The sequence below is a fragment of the Ambystoma mexicanum genome, chromosome 2p (assembly GCF_040938575.1).
Source record: "Ambystoma mexicanum isolate Mex_15411 chromosome 2p, UKY_AmexF1_1, whole genome shotgun sequence".
In the NCBI taxonomy this organism is placed as follows: Eukaryota; Metazoa; Chordata; class Amphibia; order Caudata; family Ambystomatidae; genus Ambystoma; species Ambystoma mexicanum.
In genome coordinates this window covers 1463816105-1463840168 of record NC_090923.1, presented here as the reverse complement: position 1 = coordinate 1463840168, position 24064 = coordinate 1463816105, and the positions used below count along the sequence as shown (strand labels likewise).

Genomic DNA, 24064 nt, shown 5'->3' with positions numbered 1-24064 from the left:
TACTCGCGGCTCAGCAGGGTTAGGCCGCCCTATTGGCCGCCTGTCTACTAAGCCTTGGGGGTAGGTAAGTGCGATCCTGCCGCTCCTATTTGTAAAAGGTTACTACGCCCATTACCTCAATTTCCTTTAGCTGTTAACATGCTATATTCCAGTCCCATAAAGTCACAAAGTTCGAGGGCTACGCCATGTCTATCCAGCAATACAAGACACCATAACCGGGCTCCCCACTCACCCCCTCTCCCTCAGGGTACATGACATAGTGTCTTCACTTATCGTGTGCCTAGGGGTCCTGTTCCTCGTTCCGCACCGGGCACACCTGCAGGTCCAACCACGAATCCACATCCTCCGGGGAGTCAAAGAACAGCGCTCTGCCTTTGTGTAAGACTTTCAACTTTGCAGGTTACAACAACATGTACTTGATGTCCGCCGCACGTAGTCTTCTCTTGACCGCAACATAACTATATCGCTGCCTTTGTACCAACATGGTGTAGTCGGGGTACGCTGTAACCTTGGAAGAGGCCCTCTCTATCGTGCCTCCCTTGCGAAAGTACTCCACGATCTTTTCCCTGTCTCTGTAATTCAAGATTCTCGCAATTATTGGCCTCGGTGGAGCGCCAGGCCATGGTTTTCTCATGAGGGCTCGATGTGCCCACTCAACCGTGAACCCCTGCGAGAGTTTGTCCGCTCCCACTTCCTGCAGGATCATGGTCTCCACGTAATCCGTGGGGTCCTGGCCTTCTTCTCCTTCTGGCAGGCCAACCACTCGGATGTTATTCCTTCTTGCCCGTCCTTCCGCTTCCTCCACCCTGTTTTCGAGGTTGGCAACCTGCTGCTTAAGCACGTGGACCTCTTTCGCGTTGTTCGTGCTTACTTCAGTGTTGGTCTTCATTGCACTTTCCAGTCCGCTAGTCCTTTCGGCTAGCGCTCAAACGTCCTGCCGCAGCGAGGTAACTTCAATCCCTACGGCATCTATTTTATTTTCCAGGGCTGTCCGCAGTTCTGCCATCGCCGTGCCCCACTTCGCGCTGAAGTCCGTTATAGCTGCAAGGACTTGTTGATTTTCACCTACAGGGGGGTCACCCCCCGATGCCTCTCCCGTCATTTGTGTCGAAGTTGAAGGGGTCCGCTGTGCCTTTGCATAGGTATCCATAGTGGGTTGTTTACTCCTGGACTTCGACCCTTTCACAGACATATTGCCTACTCGCTGCATCTAACACCGGCACACCTATGTCACTGTAACTGCACCATTCTAGGCAGTGTTTGATGGTCTCGGTGGGCCACACTGTCAGGCTCAGTCCGGGAGTGGGCTGCTTCCTCTCACGTATCCTCCTTCTGCCCCGTTTTCAGTGGCGCGCTTCTGGGGCCCGCGCTCCTAGCGGTATGAACTTTCCAAGTATTGCCACCACAAAAAGGATTCCTGTTGTGTGCCCTCTTGTTGTATTGCGGCTGTTACAATCCGCCCCCACCGTTCATGTGTTCCGCGCCAAACGTTCCAATATATGCAAGTGATAGTCAGCTCCTTTTGAAGCTCTCTGCGCACTCTGGTGCGCACGGTTGCAACTAGTAATCACAGTGCCTCCATGCCGCACAACACGAGTCGTTTACGGAATGTCTTGGTCCTGGGTGGGGTCTGAACCTGGACGCGTGACACAGCCAGGCCAGCTTCCACTGCACTATGGTGCGCTGTCGTTGCCCAGTCGATCGGCTCCAATTGCAGCCTGTTGTTAATGTGGGCAGTACTTAATGCACAGTCACTGCTATGGAAAAAGCAGTTGATGTGTTAGTCCATCCAGTGTACTGCGGGCTCAGCGCATCGGGTCGTGTGTCTTGGGCATAGGCGTAACGTTGCTGCCCACGACCCATAGGACCACACCACCTACCAATATCGGCCACTTAACGTTATTGGCTTCTGCCCGCTTCCCCCGCCGCAGCCCGCTCGTGCAGTCACCGCGACCAGCGATCTTCACACGCTGCTCCGCTTCATGAACGGGCGCGAGTCTCCCAACCACAAGATCCGTCTGCGGGCGCTGCCCAATGTCCGGGGGGGCACTGCTTCTTCTCTCGCAGCACAGAGCAATGAGCGGCTGCGCTCACCGCCGGCACAGCAGAGACTCGTTGTTTCCTTCAGCAGCGGGGAGCCTCCTCCGTTTACAGCGCTCCCTCATAAACAATGTAGCAGTCGTGGCTGTTACTTGTCTCCGAGCTCCGGATACCCATAAAACACAAGGCGAGGTTTTCCCATCCTCACTGCAGGCAGCCACTTCACTCGCGCACCGTGCCCTCCAGCAGCAATCCGATTTCTATAAGCGCCGCTCCCTTTGTTGTCCGCCATTTTGGCAACAGCGTTGCAATGCGGCTGCCACACGAAAAGTCAATTATCTGTCGGTCCGCAGATCCGGGCAACATGCCTTTCAGGATTCCATGTGTAAACACTTTCCAACACCCTTTTCTTTCGTTTCAAGCCTCGGATGGAATTGTTGTAGTTCCACGGATGTTTGTCGGATCATCAGGAGCACTGCACGGAGACACAGCCTAGTCCATGGCTGGCTAGCCACGCCCCCAGGCATCATAAATTGACTCCAACATCACAAGATTCTTCATTCCCTCATAAGTGTTCACTTTGTAACCCTTAATCCATCCCTCTAAGTTCTTCAAACTTTCACTCACCCAGGTAGCCCAAGAGGTACCATCATGCTTTTTGAGGGTCCTAAACCTCTTAAGGTACTGGGAAGGGGTCTTCCCAAATCTAGCTATCAAAGCTAGCTTCACACATTCATAATCCTTCTTATCCTCCTCCCCCAACTCCATTACCATATCAGTTGCAAAAGGGGGGAGCCTAGAGAACAACCAGGAAAGTAACTCATTACCTGTAATGTTCTGGAGCCCATGATTATACTCAAACAAACTCAACCAATCCAATACATCCAACTTAGGCTCATTCATACCCACCAACTCCTTAGGAATCCGGGGTCTTTTGGGACTGGAACTCCTAGAGGATTCGGAGAGAGAAGCACTTTCCACTGACAATTTTTTCATTTCTAGCTCATGGTTGAGCTCCATTTCTCTGAGCCTTAGTTCCTGGTGCCGTTGTTCTGTTTGAGCACTAATTCTTTTGAATTCTAATTCAAGCTTCATTTTTTCTATCTAGTTCCATATATTGGGGATTAAGTGTGGGACCTGGTAAAGGTCCAGTAGGTACAGCTGGCAGGGCAGGTAGAGGCCCAGGGGAGACAACTCTATCATCTTCACCCTCCTCTTCTGCTTCTGACTCCAAGTTATCAATACTAACATTCATATCAATATCATTGCTGTTATCTACAGTTGTTGGAGTGGTAGGTTCCTCTGAACCACCATCCAGACTTTGGTTTGCTAACAACCTTTCTATTAGCTCCATTTTCTTGCCTTTAGTCAGGAGATTCTTATGCTTACAGAGAACTCTTAAACAATCAGCAGTTTTTGTAGCAAGGGACTCTTGACTATAACTTTCCATAGTTGACAGGTTAGAAAATAACTTTTTTGAGTGCTAAGCTTTGTGGTTAGTTGAACTAAGGTATCTATAAGCACACTAAAATGTATACTCAATACAAATCCCACCGCTGTACACCAGTGTTAGGCAGAAACCTGTGCAGTTCCCTTAGGGACCACTGCAAAAGATTTAGGACTACAGGTGGTTGGCAGTAAACCCAATTGGTAGCAGTCTGTACCACCCAGATTTACCTGGTAGCTGTGGCTGAGTAGTCAGACTTCTCTCAAGATGAGTTAGGCAGTATATAGAGTATACACAATAGGTACAGAGATACAGTAGCACAAGCAAACACTGACCAGAGCTTTGGTGTAAAGGTATATAATTATTTATTTAAAGACACACTTGTAAATTACACTAGCACAAAAAGGTAAGTAAAGTCAACACACAGTCACTATTATAGATATACAACCCTGATTACTTATTAGACAAGTCTTAGCGAGAAACACCACTTATTTTCAGACAGAGGTGAGCACTTAACCTAAGATGGCACTCTAATAAGTTATATAAAAAGGGAGGGCAAGGGCAGAGTTATGAAAGCACACAATTCCAATACTTTTAAAAGAACCACAGTGAGGCAGGTTCGACAAAGTCTACTGGAGAGCAAGGAAGTTCAATTGCCAGGCCCACTCTTAGAGAGAGCAAGCAAAATGTGTCCAGGATCACACAGTGGGGTTATGCTCAAAGAGTCTTTGTAGAAAGTTCACAAAAGATTGAGATCAAGTCAGGAAAAGTTAGTTAACCAGCCCCAGGCTAACCCAGGTTAGAAAGTCGAGGATTTACTGTCACCCCGAACGATCTGTCGCAAGGGAAGCCAGGCGGGACACAGTACCTGAAATGGGAAGAACGCTCCACAACGGGCCCAGTTGTTCCTGGCAGCGGGTGCAAGTCGGTGTTTCGTCCAGAGGAAGAGGAGGTCTCGACGTGGAGGAAAGATGAAGGTCGTTGCACTGCCAGGGAAGAAACCAGCCGCGGAGTTCTCCGGTTACAAGGTACTACCCTTTTCTTCGCTGTAGTGGTAAAGCGTGGTACTCCCGTTGCCGGGGTGCTTGGCACAAGCAAGGCAGACACAAGATGCTCCAGAAAGGCAAAAAGACAGGCAAACTGGTTATCCCCACCAGTCATAGGAAGAAGCCTCTCCGGGCTGGAAATCTCCTCTGTCATCGGGAAAAGTGGTGAGACGGTTCAGCAGGGCTCCACCGGTGGTGTCGTCGTTGCAGGTCAGCTCGGCTTCTCCCTCCTCTGATTCTTTAGGTCCTGTGGCGACTTCTGAAGTTTCAGTCCCCAAAGCCCTGCTTCTTTGCAGAAAACCTCCATTCATCAGTCCTAGCTGTCACTCAAACATGCTAAGTGGTGAGCCGGGCGGCTCACCACTGGGCCAATCACACCAGAGTGCGACTTGAGTTGCCAAGGCAACTCAGTCCAGGGTGCCTAAACCCCCTTACACACCCCCTGTGGTACCCCGACAGAGGGGCACCACTTTTGGAGGCTTCTGTGGAGTAGCCCGCCAAAAAGTGGAACAAAGGGCTCGACTTGGGTTGGAGTCACAGAAGCAAACACAAACGGCATTTTGGAACCGAGTTTCGGCAAAAAATACCAACCGGTGAATTTACATATATTGAATAAACCGGCGGTATGTTCGAGGCTATTTTAAAAAGTGGTAGCCTCGAACAATGGGAAAATCCCATAGGAATATATTTGCGGTCGAATATAAAAGGTAGTATCCACTGCCACCAGCCAAAACTCGGTCGGGGGGGACTGGACAGTGCCCCCTCGAACAACAGATCCCGGGGCAATCAAATTGCCCCGGCCAGTACGTCCACAATATGATGGTTTGTACTGGTTCTGTTCACAATTTGAGACTAGTAAAGCCAATGGTGATTTTACATGCCCTGGGAGACAGTAGTCAGTCCCAGGGTATGGAGTCTATGTTTGGGGGTCGCTACGACACCCCTGGGTTACTGCACGGAGGGTGCTTTGTAACCCACATACCAAAAAACACATGAAGCCCTATGGGGTAAAGGACCCCATAGCCCATAAAACACATACAAAGTCAAAGGAACACCTCAAATCATGTCTAAGAGTGGAAGAGAAAGAGTCTCACTCTTAGCGGGAGAAAAAAACAAACCCCAAAAATCCAGCAAAGCTGCTGGGGGACTCACGAGGTTTGGGAAATTAGCCTTATAGGAGAATTCTCCCTAACAAGGATAAGATCAGGGAGCCATGAAGGAGGAAGGAGGGAGGAGAGACGGGACCGGGAACTAGGCTAGAGCAAGAAACACAAGCGCTGAGCACGGTAATGGGCAAAGGCAACCAAGCGTTAAGCCGGCTCTCCGACGCTTATATTTTGTCATGGTGGAGAGAAACAAAATGACTAGACCGCAGCCGAGGATAGTCACAAACCTACGACGGCCATTTTACGGTAACAAATGGCCACCGCCATCCTGCGACAGCTCTTCCAAGTGGTCCACAATGGTTGCGCGAAGGCGCAGCACGACAGGTAGTCATACGTATCCCTTTTAGATTTCCAGCTCTTTCTTGCTTCCAAATCGCTTTTGTAAGCCTCTTGATGGTTGTTAATATCGTTAAGTACATCTGTGAAGGTTTCAGCATCTGTTAGTGCCATAATTTTGGTGGATAGTTCATTAATTTCTTTCTCTAGTATATCAATATTAACAGCTAACTCTTTGATAGTTAATATTAAATCAAGGGAGCATTTGTTAAGGATCTGCTCCCATTTTTTGACAAAGTCTTTGATTTCCTTACATAAGGTGGGTCTTAGCGGTATATGGATACCTCGATGAATTTTCTGTGCTCTGAAATATCGACCCAAAGTAATCGCCTGCAGTTTTCTATTAATGGCTTTTCTTATGACGTATTCCAATTGATTAATCTTCTTTTGTGGGTCTGAATGTTGTGTTGATTGGTGGGTGTCTTTGATCAAATTCAGGATAGCATCCGCTTCTTCAGAAGAAAATTCTGAGTGTGGTCGTTCGGTATATGTCAATATCTTCATATGACATTTTTATGTGTGCCTCCGCTTAGCAATTTGCACGAAAGGGATAGATACTGCAAAGTAGAGGAAAAGCGGGCACCATTTAAGGTCAAAAAAGTTCTTAATGGTCAGACGATAATCTCTTTGGTTGTTGTTATTCCTCCCAGCACCCATCCACATGCCTGACTACATGGGTTGCTTTTCCATCAGAGCCTGGCCAGCCCAGCAAAGCCTTTTTGGCCAAATGCACACACGCATCATAATTGTGCCTCAAGACCACGAACACTCTGGACTTCAGTCCTCCAAGGGCATTCCCACAACCAGTGCATTGACACTATAATAATGGTCAAATGGGACCTATACAAATGGCAAGTACAAGTACAATGCAATATAGAAAGGCAGCAGCCAACTAAAGGGACTGATGCTCTGCAGACAGCAATTTGTTAAACGAGGAGAAAACATTTGAGTCAGTATCATTCAGGGCACTAACACCAGAAGGGTCTGTTGACATGCTATAAAGACTCATTCCCAGATGATTTTCCCTTCTGAAGACTGGCAGTGGCTTGTGGTAGCATTGTTTAGACATGTAAGGTTCTCTTCCTGATGCCCATGAGGATCGAGACTTGGCCATTCTTTCTCTGAGCTTGCAGGGCCACTTGTCAAACAATTACGAGGTTATCCTGGTTGGATGGTCATGAAACCTCTTTTTAACAGGAAACCTGGCTCACTTCTGCCTTGTATATTGACAGTTATACAATGCATTGTTCTTTAGCCCAACAAGCCCCTTCGGGAAGACCAAAGGTGGGACTGGGCTTGGCTGTCAGCAACTCCCTTCTATCTGAGCCTTATATGGAGAATTTGACAGGAAGGTATGGGTTACATGTCTTTATAACGACACATTTTATATAGAATGCACTTATACCGAATATTTTAAAATGCAAAGAAATAACAATGTTTGGTGGGGGGGGTCCCCCACAAACCCTTTTCCCACCCCTAAAAACCCACCCCAACCATTTCCCCACAAGATTTAACTCTTTACCCCACCCCCACATACATTGTCGTTATGTTTTGTCGTAGCAAAAATTTCGGTATATGTGCATGTCTTCATAACATTTTCATTATAAATACTGTATACCAAAAGTTTGTTCAGGAAGTAGTTTTTCATTTTAAATAATCATCTAATTTAGTGACTAAAGGTTCATTAATGTATATGCTCCACAGGAATCACAAGTATCCATAATAGTGACTAACATACATTCTGAGTTAGAAAACTGGGTATCTTTTGCCAGAGCTCATTAAACTTGCGCAGGGGGGTTTCATTGAAAGATGCCCACAGAAATGTAATGTATGATGAATCTGATGGTGTCATCACTCCTTTCCCAGCGGTGACCTCTCCCCATGTGGCCATACTAGGATCCGTACTGTATCTCCCCTTTAAATTTTTATGGGGTTTGTGGAGAAGTTTAGGAGTATAAAGGTTAATTCGTCTTCACCGGAAAACAGGGGTAACATTTTTATTTCGCCTTCCTTACAAGGTAAAATATAGAAGGACCAACCTGAGGCACATCTTACTCTTAGGTGTAATGGAATTGATACTTTGTCCTTTCCCTGTAAGAAATAGTCTTGAGCGCAGAAAAGGTAAGAAGTATTGCCTTCAAAATTCTTTCGGATAGGTATGATGGTTTGAGAGGCAAGGGGGAAACATTTGACTCCCATTTTCTGATCCAAGGGCTGAAAGGTGGTGTTATGTGTTCCCTAGATTTCTCCCAATGGCTGGAAAAAGGGGTCAGATAGGGTTTGCCTCTGGACTCCCAGATGTTTGAGTCGCCCTGCAGAGAGTTGTTGTTTTGCTCATTCTCCAACAGTGAGGATAGGGCATGGAAATCTCTATCAAGGTTTTCTTTATGGCAGTGGGCTATCCAACTAGTAACAGTTGGTTCAGATCCCACTACTGACACCATATACGAGAAACTCATAGCGACGCAAGTAAGAACGACACAAGTGGTCACAGTTCAAGGGAGTTTATTAAACAATGAAAGTGGTTTGCGGGTTGGAAAAATGCCTAATCTAAGCCTAAATCGAAGATGGGGACAGGTGTCCACCATCAAATGAAAATAAGACAGTCCTAGTGGTGTCGTGTCAAACAAAAAGGCCTATATTAAGAAAACCTATTACCAATTCCTTACACTAAATACAAAAGATGTGGGGTTAAGTTTCAAGAAAGAAAGAAGTGTTCTCAAATGATAAGATAGTATATGGACTCTCAATCAAAGCATGCGCCACGTTAGTTCTGAGATCATGGTGGGTAGGCAAGCCTTGTTAGTAGTGGCACTGGATTATGGTGATGACCATGGTTGCGTTTGCTTGTTGAAGGACATCAAAAACACCTTGTTCGTGTTACACATATTCAATTTTTATTTGTTGATTATTGTAACCATTGTCCTGGCACAGAGGGTTGGGATCTGAGAGCGCCAGCCCACCCCAGGCCAGCTGAATAAGGGTTTCCCAAGGTCAACTTGGGAGAACAGGCTCAGGTTTCTCACAGACGGAAGGAAACCCTGAACGACCGCCACCAGCTTGCCGCTGGAGAAACAGAGTGCACCAGCAAGAGCCAGTGAGTCCACCCAAGGGAAGCAGGGACACAGGGGCATATTGGCAGCCATGCCAAACCCGAATAACTGTTAATGAAGCAAATTAAGTACATAAAAGAGAAAGAGCAAGTGGGCATTTCCTTAAAGGAAAAACGGAACAAAGGTAAGAGACTTTCAAGTCTGTGACTGTATGCAATACACATATAAGAAAAGCCCTGCCAGGATAGTATACCAGGCAGTTGCAAGTGTGTGCATATAAGAAAGTCCTGGCTGGAGAGTATACCTGGCAATTCCAAGTGTGTTAATATAAGAAAACCCTGGTAGGGAAACACAACAGGCAAGGAAAAGCTGAACAGTGCATAAGATATACATCACCTAAAGAGGTTCTGAGAAAGATATATCAGGACTAGCAAAGGTCTGTGCTGATCAAGAGAAGATGAGTGAAAACATGGCAGGAGAGTACACCACGTATCCTAACAAGATAAAGACAAGGGGCTCTATCATGACCTTGGCGGTATCCCGGGGGTAATACCGCAGGGATACTACCAATGCAAATAGCGTTACCGCTACTCCGTCCAGGACTCTATGGAGATTTTCGGCGCTATTACCGCTGGCAGTAATAGCGCCAAAACGTTAAAAAACGGGTGGAAAGCTGGATTTTTACCTCCAGGAACTCCAACTTTCCGTCCAACTCCAGATTGGGCAGACCCTTACATGCAGCGGTAATAGCATTACCGCCGCATTTAAGGGCTACCGCCCAACTCGTGATGAGGCCCAAACAGTTAAGTTGTTTTGTGTACCAGTTGTGTTGTTGATTGTTAGGACTCACCGCCTAAACCTTGACTAACCAGGTAACAGGTACGTCTGACTGGACAGGAGTCGCTAAAGAATTCTTCCTACAGTTGTAACTTTCTGCTAAGTAGGTACCAGACAGAAAGATCAAATAGTTGGAAGAGGAGACACACCCTCGGAACGCCAACTAGAGATAAACAAGGAAATTAATCAGTACCAGTGACTGTATGCAATGGAATAAATCCAAAACAGGGTCTGCGCACCAACCTGAAGAAGGTAGTACCCAAGAACACAAATGAAAGCTGGCAGGGTATGATGACATTACTGCTCAGGGTGTTTGGGAACTGAATACCTAACAAAAGGAGATGCAAGAAATAACCCACTATAGGATTACTGATTAAAAGAGCGGGCAAAGATAGTCCGATGTAACCAGGGAATAGTCTTACCGGGATATGACAGTGTTCCACTCCAAAGCGTGTTGGTAAATCCCAGATCCTGGTCTGATGGAGTAGGTCCTTGAGACAATCCCAAGTTCCAGAAACCTACCCCGACGGCACGGGGATGCCTAGAATTCTGTGACAGTCCCAAAATCCAGGATCCTATCCCGACGACACGAAGACGCCTATGCAGATGAAAACAGCAAGCATCTCTAGTCTCTGCAAATATCCGGATGGAAAGTTGAAGAAGGATGTGGTCGGGAGTTGTTCTGCGGTGGTCAGAGGCAAGACGCAAAATGAGTGTTGATATAAAGACCTATGAGCAACAAGTGGCTGTAGTGCACCAGACACAAGTAGTGTTGTGCAGGCGGTCTGTTAGAACAAGAAACGAGTTGCCAACGTGCGGGCAATGGAGGTACTAAATGGGAGCAAGCAAGTGCAGTTCGGTAGGCAGAAGGTAAGGTTTAGCGTTGTGCGGGCAATGGAGGTACAAGTAGGAGCAGGCAAAAGGCAATCCGTTATGCAGAAGGTAAGGTTTAGCGTTGTGCGGGCAATGGAGGTGCAAGTAGGACCAGGCAAAAGGCAGTCTGTTATGCAGGCGGTAAGGTTTAGAGTTGTGCGGGCAATGAAGGTGCAAGTAGGAGCAGGCAAAGGCAAAAACGAAATGAAGCAAGGTCGTAATCCCAAAAGTCAAGACGAAATCCAAGAAAACAGATAACACGTACCTGATGCCAAGAACGAAGTCGGTAACTTCAACCAGAAGCGGCGAGCAACGGCCTGGGGGTTGGCTTTATCCTCCTTACGTTACGCGTTGGGTGTCATGTGAATGGTTGTTGACGGCAGTGCGATGTGGAGAGTGTTTATCTCATCGCCATAGCAACCGATAACGGGCCAGAAACGGCACTCTCTGTTGCAAAGCATCAGAGCTTGTGTTCCTGGAAGCCGTGGTATTTCTTCCTGGCTGCATATTGTGAACAGAAGTATGTGACAGGGGCAACCCTTGGTGGGGATTCCTAACAGTATCCTCCCCCGAAGGTACAACCACCCCCCTGGAAGCATGGAAGTGAGCGAGCAGAGGGGGGCATGTACGTTCTCTATGGGTTCCCAGGTCCGAACCTCCGGGCCATAGCTTTTCCAGTCAATCAGGTAGGATCTGACGCCCCTACTGACTCGAATATCCAAAATAGCCTTGACCTCGTCCTCTTCAGAACCCTGAACAATGATATATGAAGGACGAGTAGTTAGACGCGTACCCGACTGAAATGGTTTAACAAGAGAAACATGAAAGACGGGATGGATCCACCATGATACAGGTAAGGCCAAGTTGACAACCACTGGGTTGATTGCCTGAATGATGTTGTAGGGGCCTTCAAAATGGGGCAACAAGGTCCTACGACCCGGAATCCGCAGATGTTTGCTGGTTAACCAGACCTTCATACCCAGTTGATAAGCGGGTGCGGGTGAACGATGTGTGTCCGCATAGATCTTGGCGCTCGTTTCAGCTTCTTGAAGGCGTTGCTATACATTCTTATGAACAACCATCAGATCCCTCACACAATCTGAAGACGCAAGGTTGTTCAGTGACAGCAACGAATCGACGGGCAAAGCCCGCGGATGCTGTCCATAGAGAGCAAAAAAGGGTGAGGACCCTGTAGAAGTGTGCAAAGAGTTGTTGCATGCGAATTCGGCTGCAATCAACACTGACAACCAGTTTTCTTGATGTTGGAGGATTAAACAACGCAAATACTGTTCCAACGTTGCGTTTAGTCTTTCCGTTTGACCATCTGTTTGAGGATGATATGCAATCGAAAATCAATCCACAATGCCAAAGGAGGCTGTAAGCGATTGCCAGAAATGGGACATGAACTGTGAACCCCGATCGGAGACTTTGACAGAAGGGAGACCAAAATAGCGAAACACATGTTTCAGGAACAAGTCCACTAAGACAGGTGCTGATGGCGAACCACGACAGGGTACGAAGACAGCCATTTTTGTGAAGTAATCCACCACAATCCATATGGAGTTGAAGTCTTGTATCAAGGGTAGTTCCAATATGAAGTCCATGGACAACATGGTCCAAGGACGTCACAGTATAGGAAGGGGTTGTAACAGACCCATAGGCTTAGCTGGGGTGGTTTTGCACTGTGCACACACGGCACAAGACTTAATATAATCATGAACATCTTGTCGCATGGCAGGCCACCATCACCACCTTTGCAAAACATCCAATGTCTTTCGTCTACCGGGATGGGCTGAAAACACGGAATCATGGCACCATTGTAAAGTGATATGGAGGGTTGGAACATTGGGCAAAAACAGACGTCCCTGGATATATGGCAGGGAATGTATCACATCTAGGTTGTAGTCAGTGATCTCGACAGGCTGAGATGCAGTCCACTCCGTGAGAGAGGACCACAAGGATGGTTGTGGAGTACATCCACACACTACTTGATTGGGCAAAAGCAGCTGTTTGTCAATCGCCCCCCTGGACTGGAACCATGAATACGCGAGAGTGCATCCACCTTGGAATGGAGATGCCCAGGCCGGTAGGTGATTTGAAAGTCAATCATTGAAAAAACTCATGCCACCTAGAATGTCGGGAGGTGGAACACCGGACGGATTTCATGGCCAGGAGATTTCTATGGTCAGTGAAAACTTGTACTGGGCTAGAGGCGCCCAACAAGTGATGTCTCCATTCCTTGACAGCGTCACGAATTGCGAACAGCTCCCATTCCGTTGTGGTGTAGTTACATTCGTAGGGGGTGAGTTTTCAAGAGAAGAAAGCAACGGGGTGAAGAAGACCAGTGTCATTACATAACTGGGTCAGAATGGCCCCAATGGCAATCCCTGATGCATCTGCTTCTACATAGAAAGGCAGAGAGGAATTGGGGTGTTCTAGCACTGGGGCCGAGGTAAAGGCCTCCTTTAGTGCATCGAAAGCCTGTTGATGTTCAGAAGACCAAACATAGGGGCATTTGCTGTTGGTGAGCGCGGTAAGGGGGGCTACTAAACCTGAAAATGACCTGACAAAACGCTGATAAAAGTTTGCAAACCCAAGGAAGGATTGCAATGCCTTCAAACTGGTAGGAATAGGTCATTCCAGAACGGCTTTTACCTTAGTCTGGTTCATCCGTACACCTTTACTGGTAAGGTCGTACCCTGAAAACTCCACTTTGGTGGCATGGAAGACACATTTCTCCGCTTTGGTGTAGAGATGATTCTCACGTAGATGTTGGAGTACGGTGGTCACATGAGTGATGTGTTGTTGAAGCGAGGTGGAGTAGATCAAGATGTCATCGAGATACACCATTACATAATGGTCAACCATGTCTCTGAAAATGTAAATCATAAAATCCTGGAATGTGGCTGGGGCATTGCACAACCCAAAGGGCATAACACAGTACTCAAATAAACCATACCGCGTTTTGAATGCCGTCTTCCACTCATCGCCTTTGCAAATCCTAACCAGGTTGTAAGCCCCTCGTAGGTCGAGTTTTGTGAACAATACTGAAGCCCCTAACTGGTCTAAAAGCGTGGATATCAAGGGCAAGGGGTATTGGTTTCTGATGGTTATGGCATTCAGAGCCCTGTAATCAATAGAGGGGCTCAGGTCTCCCTCCTTCTTAGGGACAAAGAATAAGGGGCACGCCGCAGGTGAGCGGGAAGGTCATATGAACCCTGTCCTTAAAGCATCGTCCATGTACTCCTTGAGGATGCCATTCTCCTTTTGAGTAAGTGAGTATATGCGCCTGTTAGGAATAGCTGCCCCAGAGACCAAGTCAATAGGGCAGTCATATGGTCTGTGCGGGGGCAAGACCTCTGCATCAGCCTTGTCGAACATGTCCGCATAGGACATGCATTCAGCGGGTATGGCATGACTGCTGATGGAACCCACTACTTGGGAGGAATCTGTAAGCTGATGACAAGGACTCCGAGATTGGCGTTTCTGTCCCTCAAAACAATGGGAATCACAATATCCAGAAGAAAAAAACACCTCTTGGGTCTGCCAGTCTATACATGGATTGTGCAATAACAGCGATGGGAGGCCCAGGTTCACCTTGTATTGAGGGGCGGCGATCAAGTCAAACCAGATGACTTCCCCATGTCCATCCTCCGTGGCCATGTGCAGGTCAATGGTACTTTCGGTCACCAGCGCAGATACCAGGGACGTACCGTCAACCGCATTGACTATCTCAGGTTTTCTCTTCGGAACAACAGGTATCCCAGTAACCTTAGCGTATTGGATGTCCATGTAACTGCCGGTGGCACCTGAGTCAAGGACAGCAGAAGCAGTCCATGATTTCACCTGAGAATAGGAGAGAGACATTAGAATCGAAAATGGAGACGAAATCGTGAGAGGGGTGAGGTCCATGCTTAAATGACCCTGCAGATTGACCAAATTTACTGCCGAGTCCTGCGTTTCCTGCTTTTTTGGCTCGTTTTTTAGGACAGGAACGGATGAAATGCTCTGAAGAACTGCAGTAGAAGCAGAGGTTGTTCAACTGTCTGCTCTCTCTTTCCACCAAAGTGAGCAGACCTCTCACTGCCCATATCTGCAGGTGCTCTGGTCCGCTGTCTCTTGAAGGCTGGACACGTTGTTGAGCAGGTGCTATAGGTCTGTTTTCTCCTTTTTGTTCTGCTCTATGAGCATCGATTTGCAGTACCAAGTCAAGGAGCTCAGGAAACGCTGCTGGTACTACTGGGACAGTGGCAAGAGTGTCCTTCAGTGATTCGGATAGGCCTTTGTAAAATACAGCAGCCTTTTTGTCATCGGGCCAACTGGTTTCAGCTACCAACTGGTTGAACCGGGCCAAATACATGAGTAGGAGTGAATCGACTTGACGTAAATTCAAGAGCTCCAAATCAGTTGCTTAGGTCTTGTAACGCGTGTCAAATACTCGAGCCATAGGATTGATCAAGGAGTCACAATCATATAGCATGTGACTGTTTTCTTCCAGAAGAGGATTATCCCAAGCAGCTGCAGTCCCGCTTAGATATGACAAGACGAAGGCAGTTTTGGTGGTAGAATCTGGAAAGGAAGCTGGCCGACATAAGAAATGAAGCCTGCATTGATTGATAAATGTACAGTAATGCTTGGGGTCACCATGAAATCTCTCTGGTGCGGCCAAAGGGAATTGAGTTGACGTAAGTACTGGAAAGGGATCCTGTCGTGGCACTGGGAACCCACAGCCAGAAGCCACCTGAGGGGCGTGCGCCCATGCCCCAACAGGCTGAGCCGCCGGTTGTAACGCATCAATGCGTCGATGCGTAGCATCATGTGCCGCTGTCATGTCAGCTCGTAGTTCTGGCATGAGGCAAAACAGGTTCTCTAGTGCGTCAGTGGTCTCCATTGTATATATAGGCTTCTGATTCTGTTAGGTCTCACTGCCTAAACCTTGACTAACCAGGTAACAGGTACATCTGACTGGACAGGAGTCGCTGAAGAATTCTTTCTACAATTGTAACTTTCTGCTGAGTAGGTACCAGACAGAAAGATCAAATAGTTGGAAGAGGAGACACACCCTTGGAACGTCAACTAGAGATAAACAAGGAAAGTAATCAATACCAGTGACTGTATGCAATGGAACAAATCTAAAACAGGGTCTGCACACCAACCTGAAGAAGGTAGTACCCAAGAACACAAATGAAAGCTGGCAGGGTGTGATGACAGTACTCCTCATGGTGTTTGGGAACTGAATACCTAACAAAAGGAGATACAAGAAATAACCCACTATAGGATTACTGATTAAAAGAGAGGGCAAAGATAGTTCGAAGTAACCAGGGAATAGTCTTACCGGGATATGACAGTGTTCCACTCCAAAGCGTGTTGGTAAATCCCAGATCCTGGTCTGATGGAGTAGGTCCGTGAGACAATCCCAAGTTCAATAAACCTACCCCGACGGCACGAGAACGTCTAGAATTCTGTGACAGTCGCAAAATCCAGGATCCTATCCCGACGGCACGAGGACGACTATGCAAATGAAAACAGCAAGTGTCTATAGTCTCTGCAAATATCCGGATGGAAAGTTGAAGAAGGATGTGGTCGGGAGTTGTTCTCCGGTGGTCAGAGGGAAGAGGAAAAATGAGTGTTGATGTAAAGACCTATGAGCAACAAGTGGCTGTAGTGCAACAGACACAATTAGTGTTGTGCCAAACGGTCTGTTAGAACAAGAAACGAGTTGGCAACGTGCGGGCAACGGAGGTACTAAATAGGAGCAGGCAAGGGCAGTTCGGTAAGCAGAAGGTAACGTTTAGCGTTGTGCGGGCAATGGAGGTACATGTAGGAGCAGGCAAAAGGCAGTTCCGTTATGCAGAAGGTAAGGTTTAGCGTTGTGCAGGCAATGAAGGTGCAAGTAGAAGTAGGCAAATGGCAGTATGTTATGCAGGAGGTAAGGTTTGGTGTTGTGCGGGCAATGAAGGTGCAAATAGGAGCAGGCAAAGGCAAAAACGTAACAAAGCAAGGTCGTAATCCCAAGAGTCAAGACGGAATCCAAGAAAACAGATAACATGAACCTGATGCCAAGAACGAAGTCCGTAACTTCAATCAGAAGCAGCGAGCAACGGGCTGGGGGATGGCTTTATTCTCCTTACGCTACGCATTGGGGTGTCACGTGGATGGTTGTTGATGGCAGCGTGACGTGGAGAGTGTTTGCCTCGTCACCATAGCAACAAATAACGGGCCAGAAACGGCGCTCTCCGTTGCAAAGCATCAGAGCGTGTATTCCTGGAAGCCGTGGTATTTCTTACTGGCTGCATATTGCTAACAGAAGTATGCGGCAGGGGCAACCCTTGGTGGGGATTCCTTACATTGATCAAGAGAAACTCAAGGAACTGATGTCCTTGATTATGCAACAGAGTAAGCGAAATCCAGGGGAAGGGAACCACCTTCTGGGACAAGGAACTATCCTTCTGGAGCTTTTGTTTTGGAGTTACGCATTTTTCCTTTTTGAACGTTTATAAACCACTCAAGGCCAAAGACATTAACCTTTTCACCTTAGAGTTAATTTTGTTAGAATGTGAAGGCCAGAATAGTGCTTTGGGCATGGGCGGTTTTGCTTTGGAAAATCTGGTTTTAGGTAGCAAAACCCCTCATACAGTAGGGACAGCGAGGCATTTCCCCACCCCCTTTTATTTTGTTTGTCCAAAACCATGACTTCCTTGTGTCAGAGTCTCATTCCTGGCTCCTCACAACAAGTAATGATTTTAATGAGCCTCTTTTTAACTCAATTCCTGATGCAAATTTGCTGCAGAAGAAATGCAATCGTCAATGAAGGTTATATCTGTGAATCAGAATCCGTAATTTCCATCAAATTAAATATACAGATCTTTTTTAATGCGTTCAGAATCTATTTAACCAACCACTTAGTAAATATGCAAACTTCATATTTTTAAAGAGGGGTCATTTATAATATGTGTGATCAAAAGATTAGCTCCCAACAAGTGCTTTGATTTTAAAAAAGGTTGCTCAGGTCTTGGTCCAGCATGCAGCTTTGAAAATCAATACACAATTTAACCTGCCTCTGCCACGCATCTTCCCCTTCCTCTCTTGAACACCATGAATTAAATTAACTTTCGATAGCGCATGTCATAGGGTTCACTGCAAAACTGCATGTCAGGCAACTGGAGCCCATCAAGCCCTTATTTGATTCTTTGCATTTTTTATTGTCATTCTACCTTTGAAGAACTTCTCGAAATAACTCATTTTGTTTGGGCTGTCCCTATATTATGGTTGCAAAGTGAAGGTAAGGTAGTGCCACCCTGGGACCAGACAATCTTTGGTGTTTGCAAATCTCAACAACTGGATTAACAGTACTATTTGTACATTTGCAAAACACCTAGACCATCCGGAGGAAGAATTGTTCACTGTAGAAATACAGCACGCGTGTTCTGTTAAGTGCAGTTAATATATGCAGGAGGGTTCTTCCCTTGAAGATGGAGCTATCAATTTCAGCAAACTGTGATCAAATAATGACTGGAATAAAACAGAGCAGGGGACTGATAAACAGAAATGGGGCACACATGTAAATCACTTTTGCCTTTTAAATCTTTTCCCCCTTCTTCCTTTAGATTCCCTTTCTTTACTTTACTGTGCATCTCACGTTTAATATTTCACGACTTAGAGAGGATGCCCTTCATCAGATACTCACTCCAACAGAATTGAGTTAATTTCCTTTGTGAAGAACTTGTGTTTCTGGTCCCCATCTGGATCTTTGGCAGCCTATCACAACAAAAAGAACAGATATTTGTCATACCGTTTTCATTTCAAAACAATCAATTTTTGACATCATCATTCATTTCGACAGACTTACTTCCGGAAAATGTGCTGTTAAATACACATATAACAGTTGCATGGACGTATTCCAATCTTACAAAAACCTAGTTTCCACTTCGTCACATAAAACAACAAGTTACTTACCCGTGGTAACGTTCTTTCGACTGGATGTTCCTCCCACGTATTCCTCATCTTTGATATATCCAGGTCAGCTTGTAGCTTGCTTTGGAAACATTTTTCATAGAGTTGACTGTCGTGCGGTGTTGAGTCATGGCCTTCAATGGCCTCCGTAGCGTCCCTCGCTGTGACGTTGACGCTGGTATATGAAGCACGCCCGGCGACCGTTATCTCAGTACTAGTTTTTTCCCTTTTAATTCGCATGCTCTGCCATAGGAGGAGACATTCTTGACATTGAGAGAAAGGATGGGAGGGTGATGAGGAATACATGGGAGGAACATCCAGTCGAAAGAACGCAACCACGTGTAAGTAACTTGTTCTTCAAATGGATTGTATCCTCCCACATATTCCTCATCTTTGATACACTATCATAGCAGTTTGTGTGAGGAGGAGGGTGTATAGAATTTCTATTAATTAATGTCATGGAGGACAGCTTTGCCAAGTTTGGCCTCCTCTCCTGATAAAGAGTCTATACAGTAAAATGTACTGAAAGTATAAAGGGACAACCAGGTTGCCGCCTTGCAGATGCCCTGCACTGGCACTCCTCTTTCTAGAGTCGAGGAAGCGGCCACCCCTCTAGTGGAATGCGCCCTCAGACCTTCGGGGAAATATTTTCCTGCCAAAGAGTAGCATTCCTCCAGATATTTATTGTTTTGTGACTGCTAAAGCTAATCTCTGTCTAGCGTATCCAATGGAAAGTTGGTCATCCTGGCAAACATCTGCTGTCCGTGAAATATAGTAACTTAATAACCTTCTCGGTTCCAGACAATGGAGTCTCCCCTCCTCTTTTGATGGGTGAGGAGGAGGATAAAAGGTTGGTAATACTATGCGTTGTGAAAGGTGGAATTCCGACACAACTTTTGGAAGAAAAGATGATCAAACTCTTAAAATTACTTTGTCCTCGAAAAGTGCATGAAAGGGATTGACCACCAGGGGGCGCAGAGATGTAATGACTGTTCTGGGCAGCTCCTTAACAAAGGGCCCATTCTGTTTCTTGAGCCCCCCGAGAGAGCCCCCATCAATGGTAGTAACCCGCCCCCCGTGTGTGCCACACCGTGCTGCTCCTCATGGGCTTTCCCCTGAGTTCCAGGGACTAAGGAAAACCGAGTGACGAGCCGCTGAGATTGACCGAGGGAGAGCCCTGCTCCCAACCGGCCATGAACTCCACAAGCAAAGGACCAGAGCACGGGCCACGAAGTGGGCCCAGCAAGAGGAGGAGCTGCAGCGGGCACCCAGCAGCCCAGAAACCCACCTCCCCACAGAGAGGGGTCCGGGGGGCGGGGTGATCCAGGTTCACCAAAAGAGAAGGTGAGAAGCAAGGGACAAACACGAGGCGTCTTTGCCCTCCACTCCCGGCCTGGAACACAAGGTGGCCGCAGTACCCGAGGACAGATAGAGGACACCTGGAGAGGCCCCTCCCCCCCCCCGAGGTGGGAAACCTGTTTGCAGGAAGAGTGGTGGCTGGTGCGACCTCAGGCCCCCACCTGGGGGAAATAGAGGAGCCCCCACATAACACGGGCCCCAAGAGGGAGAATCCACGGCAGGAAGGGCCCAGAGAACCGGCGGACCAGCGTGGTGGTGCGGAGGAGGAGAGGATCCCCCCCCCCCGAGTTCACCCAGAGTGAAGAGGTGGGAGGGGGAGAGTAGGAAAGTGGGGAAGGAAGAGAGAAAAGAGGAGAAAGAAGAAGGAACAAGTTACTTACCTGCAACTGTTGTTCTCCAGCATTGGTCTGGCATGGATTCACATGCTCATGAATATTCCCCGTCGTCAGGCTGGGAATCCTCTGTAAAGAAAAAATAGTTTCAGTTTCGTTTCTGAACTGTCTTTCTACTAATAACCAATCACTGGTCTCTGGGTCATACTGCCCCAAGTCAATGACTGCCCTCTACCTAAGCCCCTCCTCTGGCAGCCATCTTCAGATTGGTAGCACATAAAGTGGCAGTAGGACCAAGAGAAGAGCCGCAGAGGGGTTGGGGGGAGGGTTTGCATGTGAATCCATGCCAGACCCATGCTGGAGAATAACAGTTACAGGTAAGTAACTTGTTCCTTCTCCAGCATGGGGCTGGCATGGATTCACATGGTCATGAATACAAGAATATATAGCAGTACACACATGCACAACCACGGGAGGTGGCAAGGCTCAACATTAAGCATTTCAACAACTCAACATTAAGCATCTCTTACCTCCTCACCAGGCTCACCTTCAAGTGAACAGGTTGCGCAGCACTGCCTGGCCGACTGTGGACTCCTCCCTGGAATCCCGGTCGACGCAGTAGAACCTCGTGAAGGTGTGTGTCGACCTCCGCGTAGCAGCCCTGCAGATGTCCAGCAGGGGCACACCAGACAGCAACGCCGTAGTAGCAGCGATCGATCTGGTTGAATGGGCTCTCGGACGGCCGGGCAATGGTCGGTTTGCCAACCGGTGACAGTGTATGATGCAGCCGGAGAGCCATCTGGAAATGGAAACCTTCGAGAGGGCCTTCCCTTGGTTTACAGGTTCAAAGTTCACAAACAGCTGTGATTTCTTCCGAGAACTCTTTGTGCGGTCCACGTAGAACTTCAGCGCTCTAGCCACATCCAGCGAGTGCAAAGTCAGCTCAGCCAGCGACAAAGGTGACGGGAAGAAAACAGGTAACACCAAGGGCTCATTGAGATGGAAGTCCGACGGCACCTTGGGCATGAAGGAGGGGTGCGTCCTCAGCACTACCCTTGTCTTGTGGAATGTGAGGTATGGAGGTTTACAGGAGAGGGCTTGGATCCCTCCCACTCGTTGTGCAGAGGTGATGGCAACAAGAAACGCTGTCTTCCACGATAGGAACTTCAGCGGTGCCGAATGCAAGGGCTCGAATGGCGGCCCCATGAGCCTGGTCAGCACCACGTTGAGCTCCCACGCCGGGGCTGGAGCCTTCACCGGCGGGAACGAGAGGAATAGTCCTTTCATGAACTCCTTCACCAGGCGGTGAGAGCAGAGTGACGACCGTCCTGGAGTTCTGGTGTAGCGGGAGATAGCCGCCAGGTGGATCTTGATGGAGGCATGTGCCAGGCCTGCCTTTGCCAGCGACAGCAAGTACGGCAGCACTTGAGGGGCCATAATCCGTAGAAGGTTGATCTTCTGTGCACGGCACCAGACAGAGAACCTCTTCCACTTATGCCCATAGCACTTAAGAGTCGAGGACGCCCTGGCCTTTGCAAGTACCTCATTGCAGTCCGCCGGGATATCGTAGCCTCCGAACTCTAGTGCTGCAGGAGCCAGGCCTGAAGGTTCAGCGATACCGGGTCGTGATGTAGGAAGGCGACTCCTTCCCTGGCGAGAAGATCCGAGTCCGTCGGCAGTTTGACTGGGGGGGACGCTGAAAAGTCCAGAAGGTCCGGGAACCACATCTGCCTCGGCCACGCCGGTGTGACGAGGATCATCCTGCACCGGGATCGTCTGAGTTGACTGATGAGTCGCAGGAGCAACGGCAACGGTGGGAACGCATACAGGAACATGCCATCCGAGGGGAAAGAGAATGCATCGCCCATGCTCCCCTGCTGGGGAAACCTGCTGGCGAACCTCCGGCATTTGGTGGTCGCCGCTGTCGCAAACAGGTCGATCTGGGGACTGCCCCATCATCGGAATAGGAGATCCACTTGATCTGCCAAAGCTCCCACTCATGGCAAGAGCGCAGCTCCCTGCTGAGTGAGTCGGCGACTGTGTTTTTCACTCCTGCCAGATGAAAAGGTACCAGGAACATACCCTGGGCGACGGCCCAGTGCCACAGATCCTGTGCTTTCATGCATAGGGCTGGGGATCTGGTGCCCCCTACTTCCGGATGTAGAACATCGTGGTGGTGTTGTCGGTGAAGATCCATACCACTTTGCCCTTGAGGGACGGAAGGAAAGACCTGAGGGCCCAGAACACGGCCCGGAGCTCCAGGACGTTGATGTGCAGGGACCTCTCCTCCGGGAGCCAAAAGCCTCTTGAATGGAGATCTCCGGTGTGTGCTCCCCATCCCTTCAGGGAAGCGTCCGTTGTCACCGTTTCCTGGTGCGTTGGGGTCTGGAAGTCCATGCCCGCCACGAGATGCGCACGGGTGCCCCACCACCGGATCGCTTGACGGAAAGTGTCATTGGGGGAGATCTTGTCTTCGAAGCTCCCCGTCACTTGCATCCAACGGGCGTCGAGGAACTTCTGCAGTGGTCGCATCCGCAGCCTGCACAGGCGCACGAGATAGATGCAAGATGACATCATGCCGAGCAGGGACTTGATGGACCTCACCCTGGCCACTTCCATGGTCAACAGCCGTTGTACCTTGCCCAGGTTGGCCTTCGTCCTCTCCTCCGACGGTGAAGCCAACCACGCCACTCTGTCGAGTCTGGCTCCCAGGAACAGGGCGTCCTGCGACGCTACCAAGTGGGACTTCACAAAGTTGAGAATTCCAGCTCAGTGAGCAGGCGGACGGTCTTCGCTGTGTGGTCGACGGCCACTTCTCTTGACTTTGCTCAGATGAGCCAATCGTCTAGGTAGGGGTAAACGTGGATCCCCTGCAGGCGCAGCCACACTGCCACCAGTGCCAGGCACTTGGTTAAGACCCTTGGAGCTGACTTCAACCCGAACGGCAGGGCTTTGAACTGGTAGTGCTGCCCTTGGACCACGAAACGTAGGAACTTTCGATGTCCTTTGTGTATGGGGATGTGAAAGTAAGCATCCTCCAAGTGCAGCAACGATAGGAAGTCGCCTTCCTCCAGCTGTCCCAGCACGTGCTGACGGGTAACCATCCGGAACTTCTGGGCTTTAATGTATTTGTTGAGGCGCTGAAGGTCCAGGATGGGTCGCCAGCCACTGGTCTTCTTTCGGACGAGGAAGTACCGCGAGGATAATCCGGAGCCCCGGAGCCTCTTTGGGATGATTTCTATCACGCCCTTTCTCAGCATGGCTCGTACCTCCAGAAGCAGCTGTGCAAGTGGTTTTCTTTCCTTGCCACAGGAGGGAAATGGGGGCACTTTCTTTGAAACTCCAGAGTGTGCCCGTGGACCAGGGCAGCCAGCACCCAACGGTCGATGGAGATGGACTCCCACACGCTGACGAAGTTCGCCAACCAGCCTCCCACCGGGGTGCTTAGGTGGGGGCCCGACGTCACGGTCGGTTCAATCCTGTTTCGCCGAGGCCTTGCCACTCTGGGCTCCTTGGCAACGACGACAGTATCCACCGGTCTTGCTGTGGCCTCTGTAAGCTTCCTGCAATGAGGAACAGGCAGCTTGGCGGTACGACGACGAAGTGCCGCCGAATCCTTTGG

General features: G+C 48.5%; 1 protein-coding gene across 1 annotated transcript in view; it reads right to left on the bottom strand.

The window, feature by feature from the left end:
* Nucleotides 1–24064, bottom strand: part of UBN1 (ubinuclein 1) — a 2005314-nt gene that overhangs the window by 698950 nt on the left and 1282300 nt on the right. The window contains exon 8 of the mRNA XM_069646040.1: nt 18486–18556. Coding sequence (XP_069502141.1) covers nt 18486–18556 — 71 coding nt within the window. The remainder of the gene's footprint in view (nt 1–18485; nt 18557–24064) is intronic.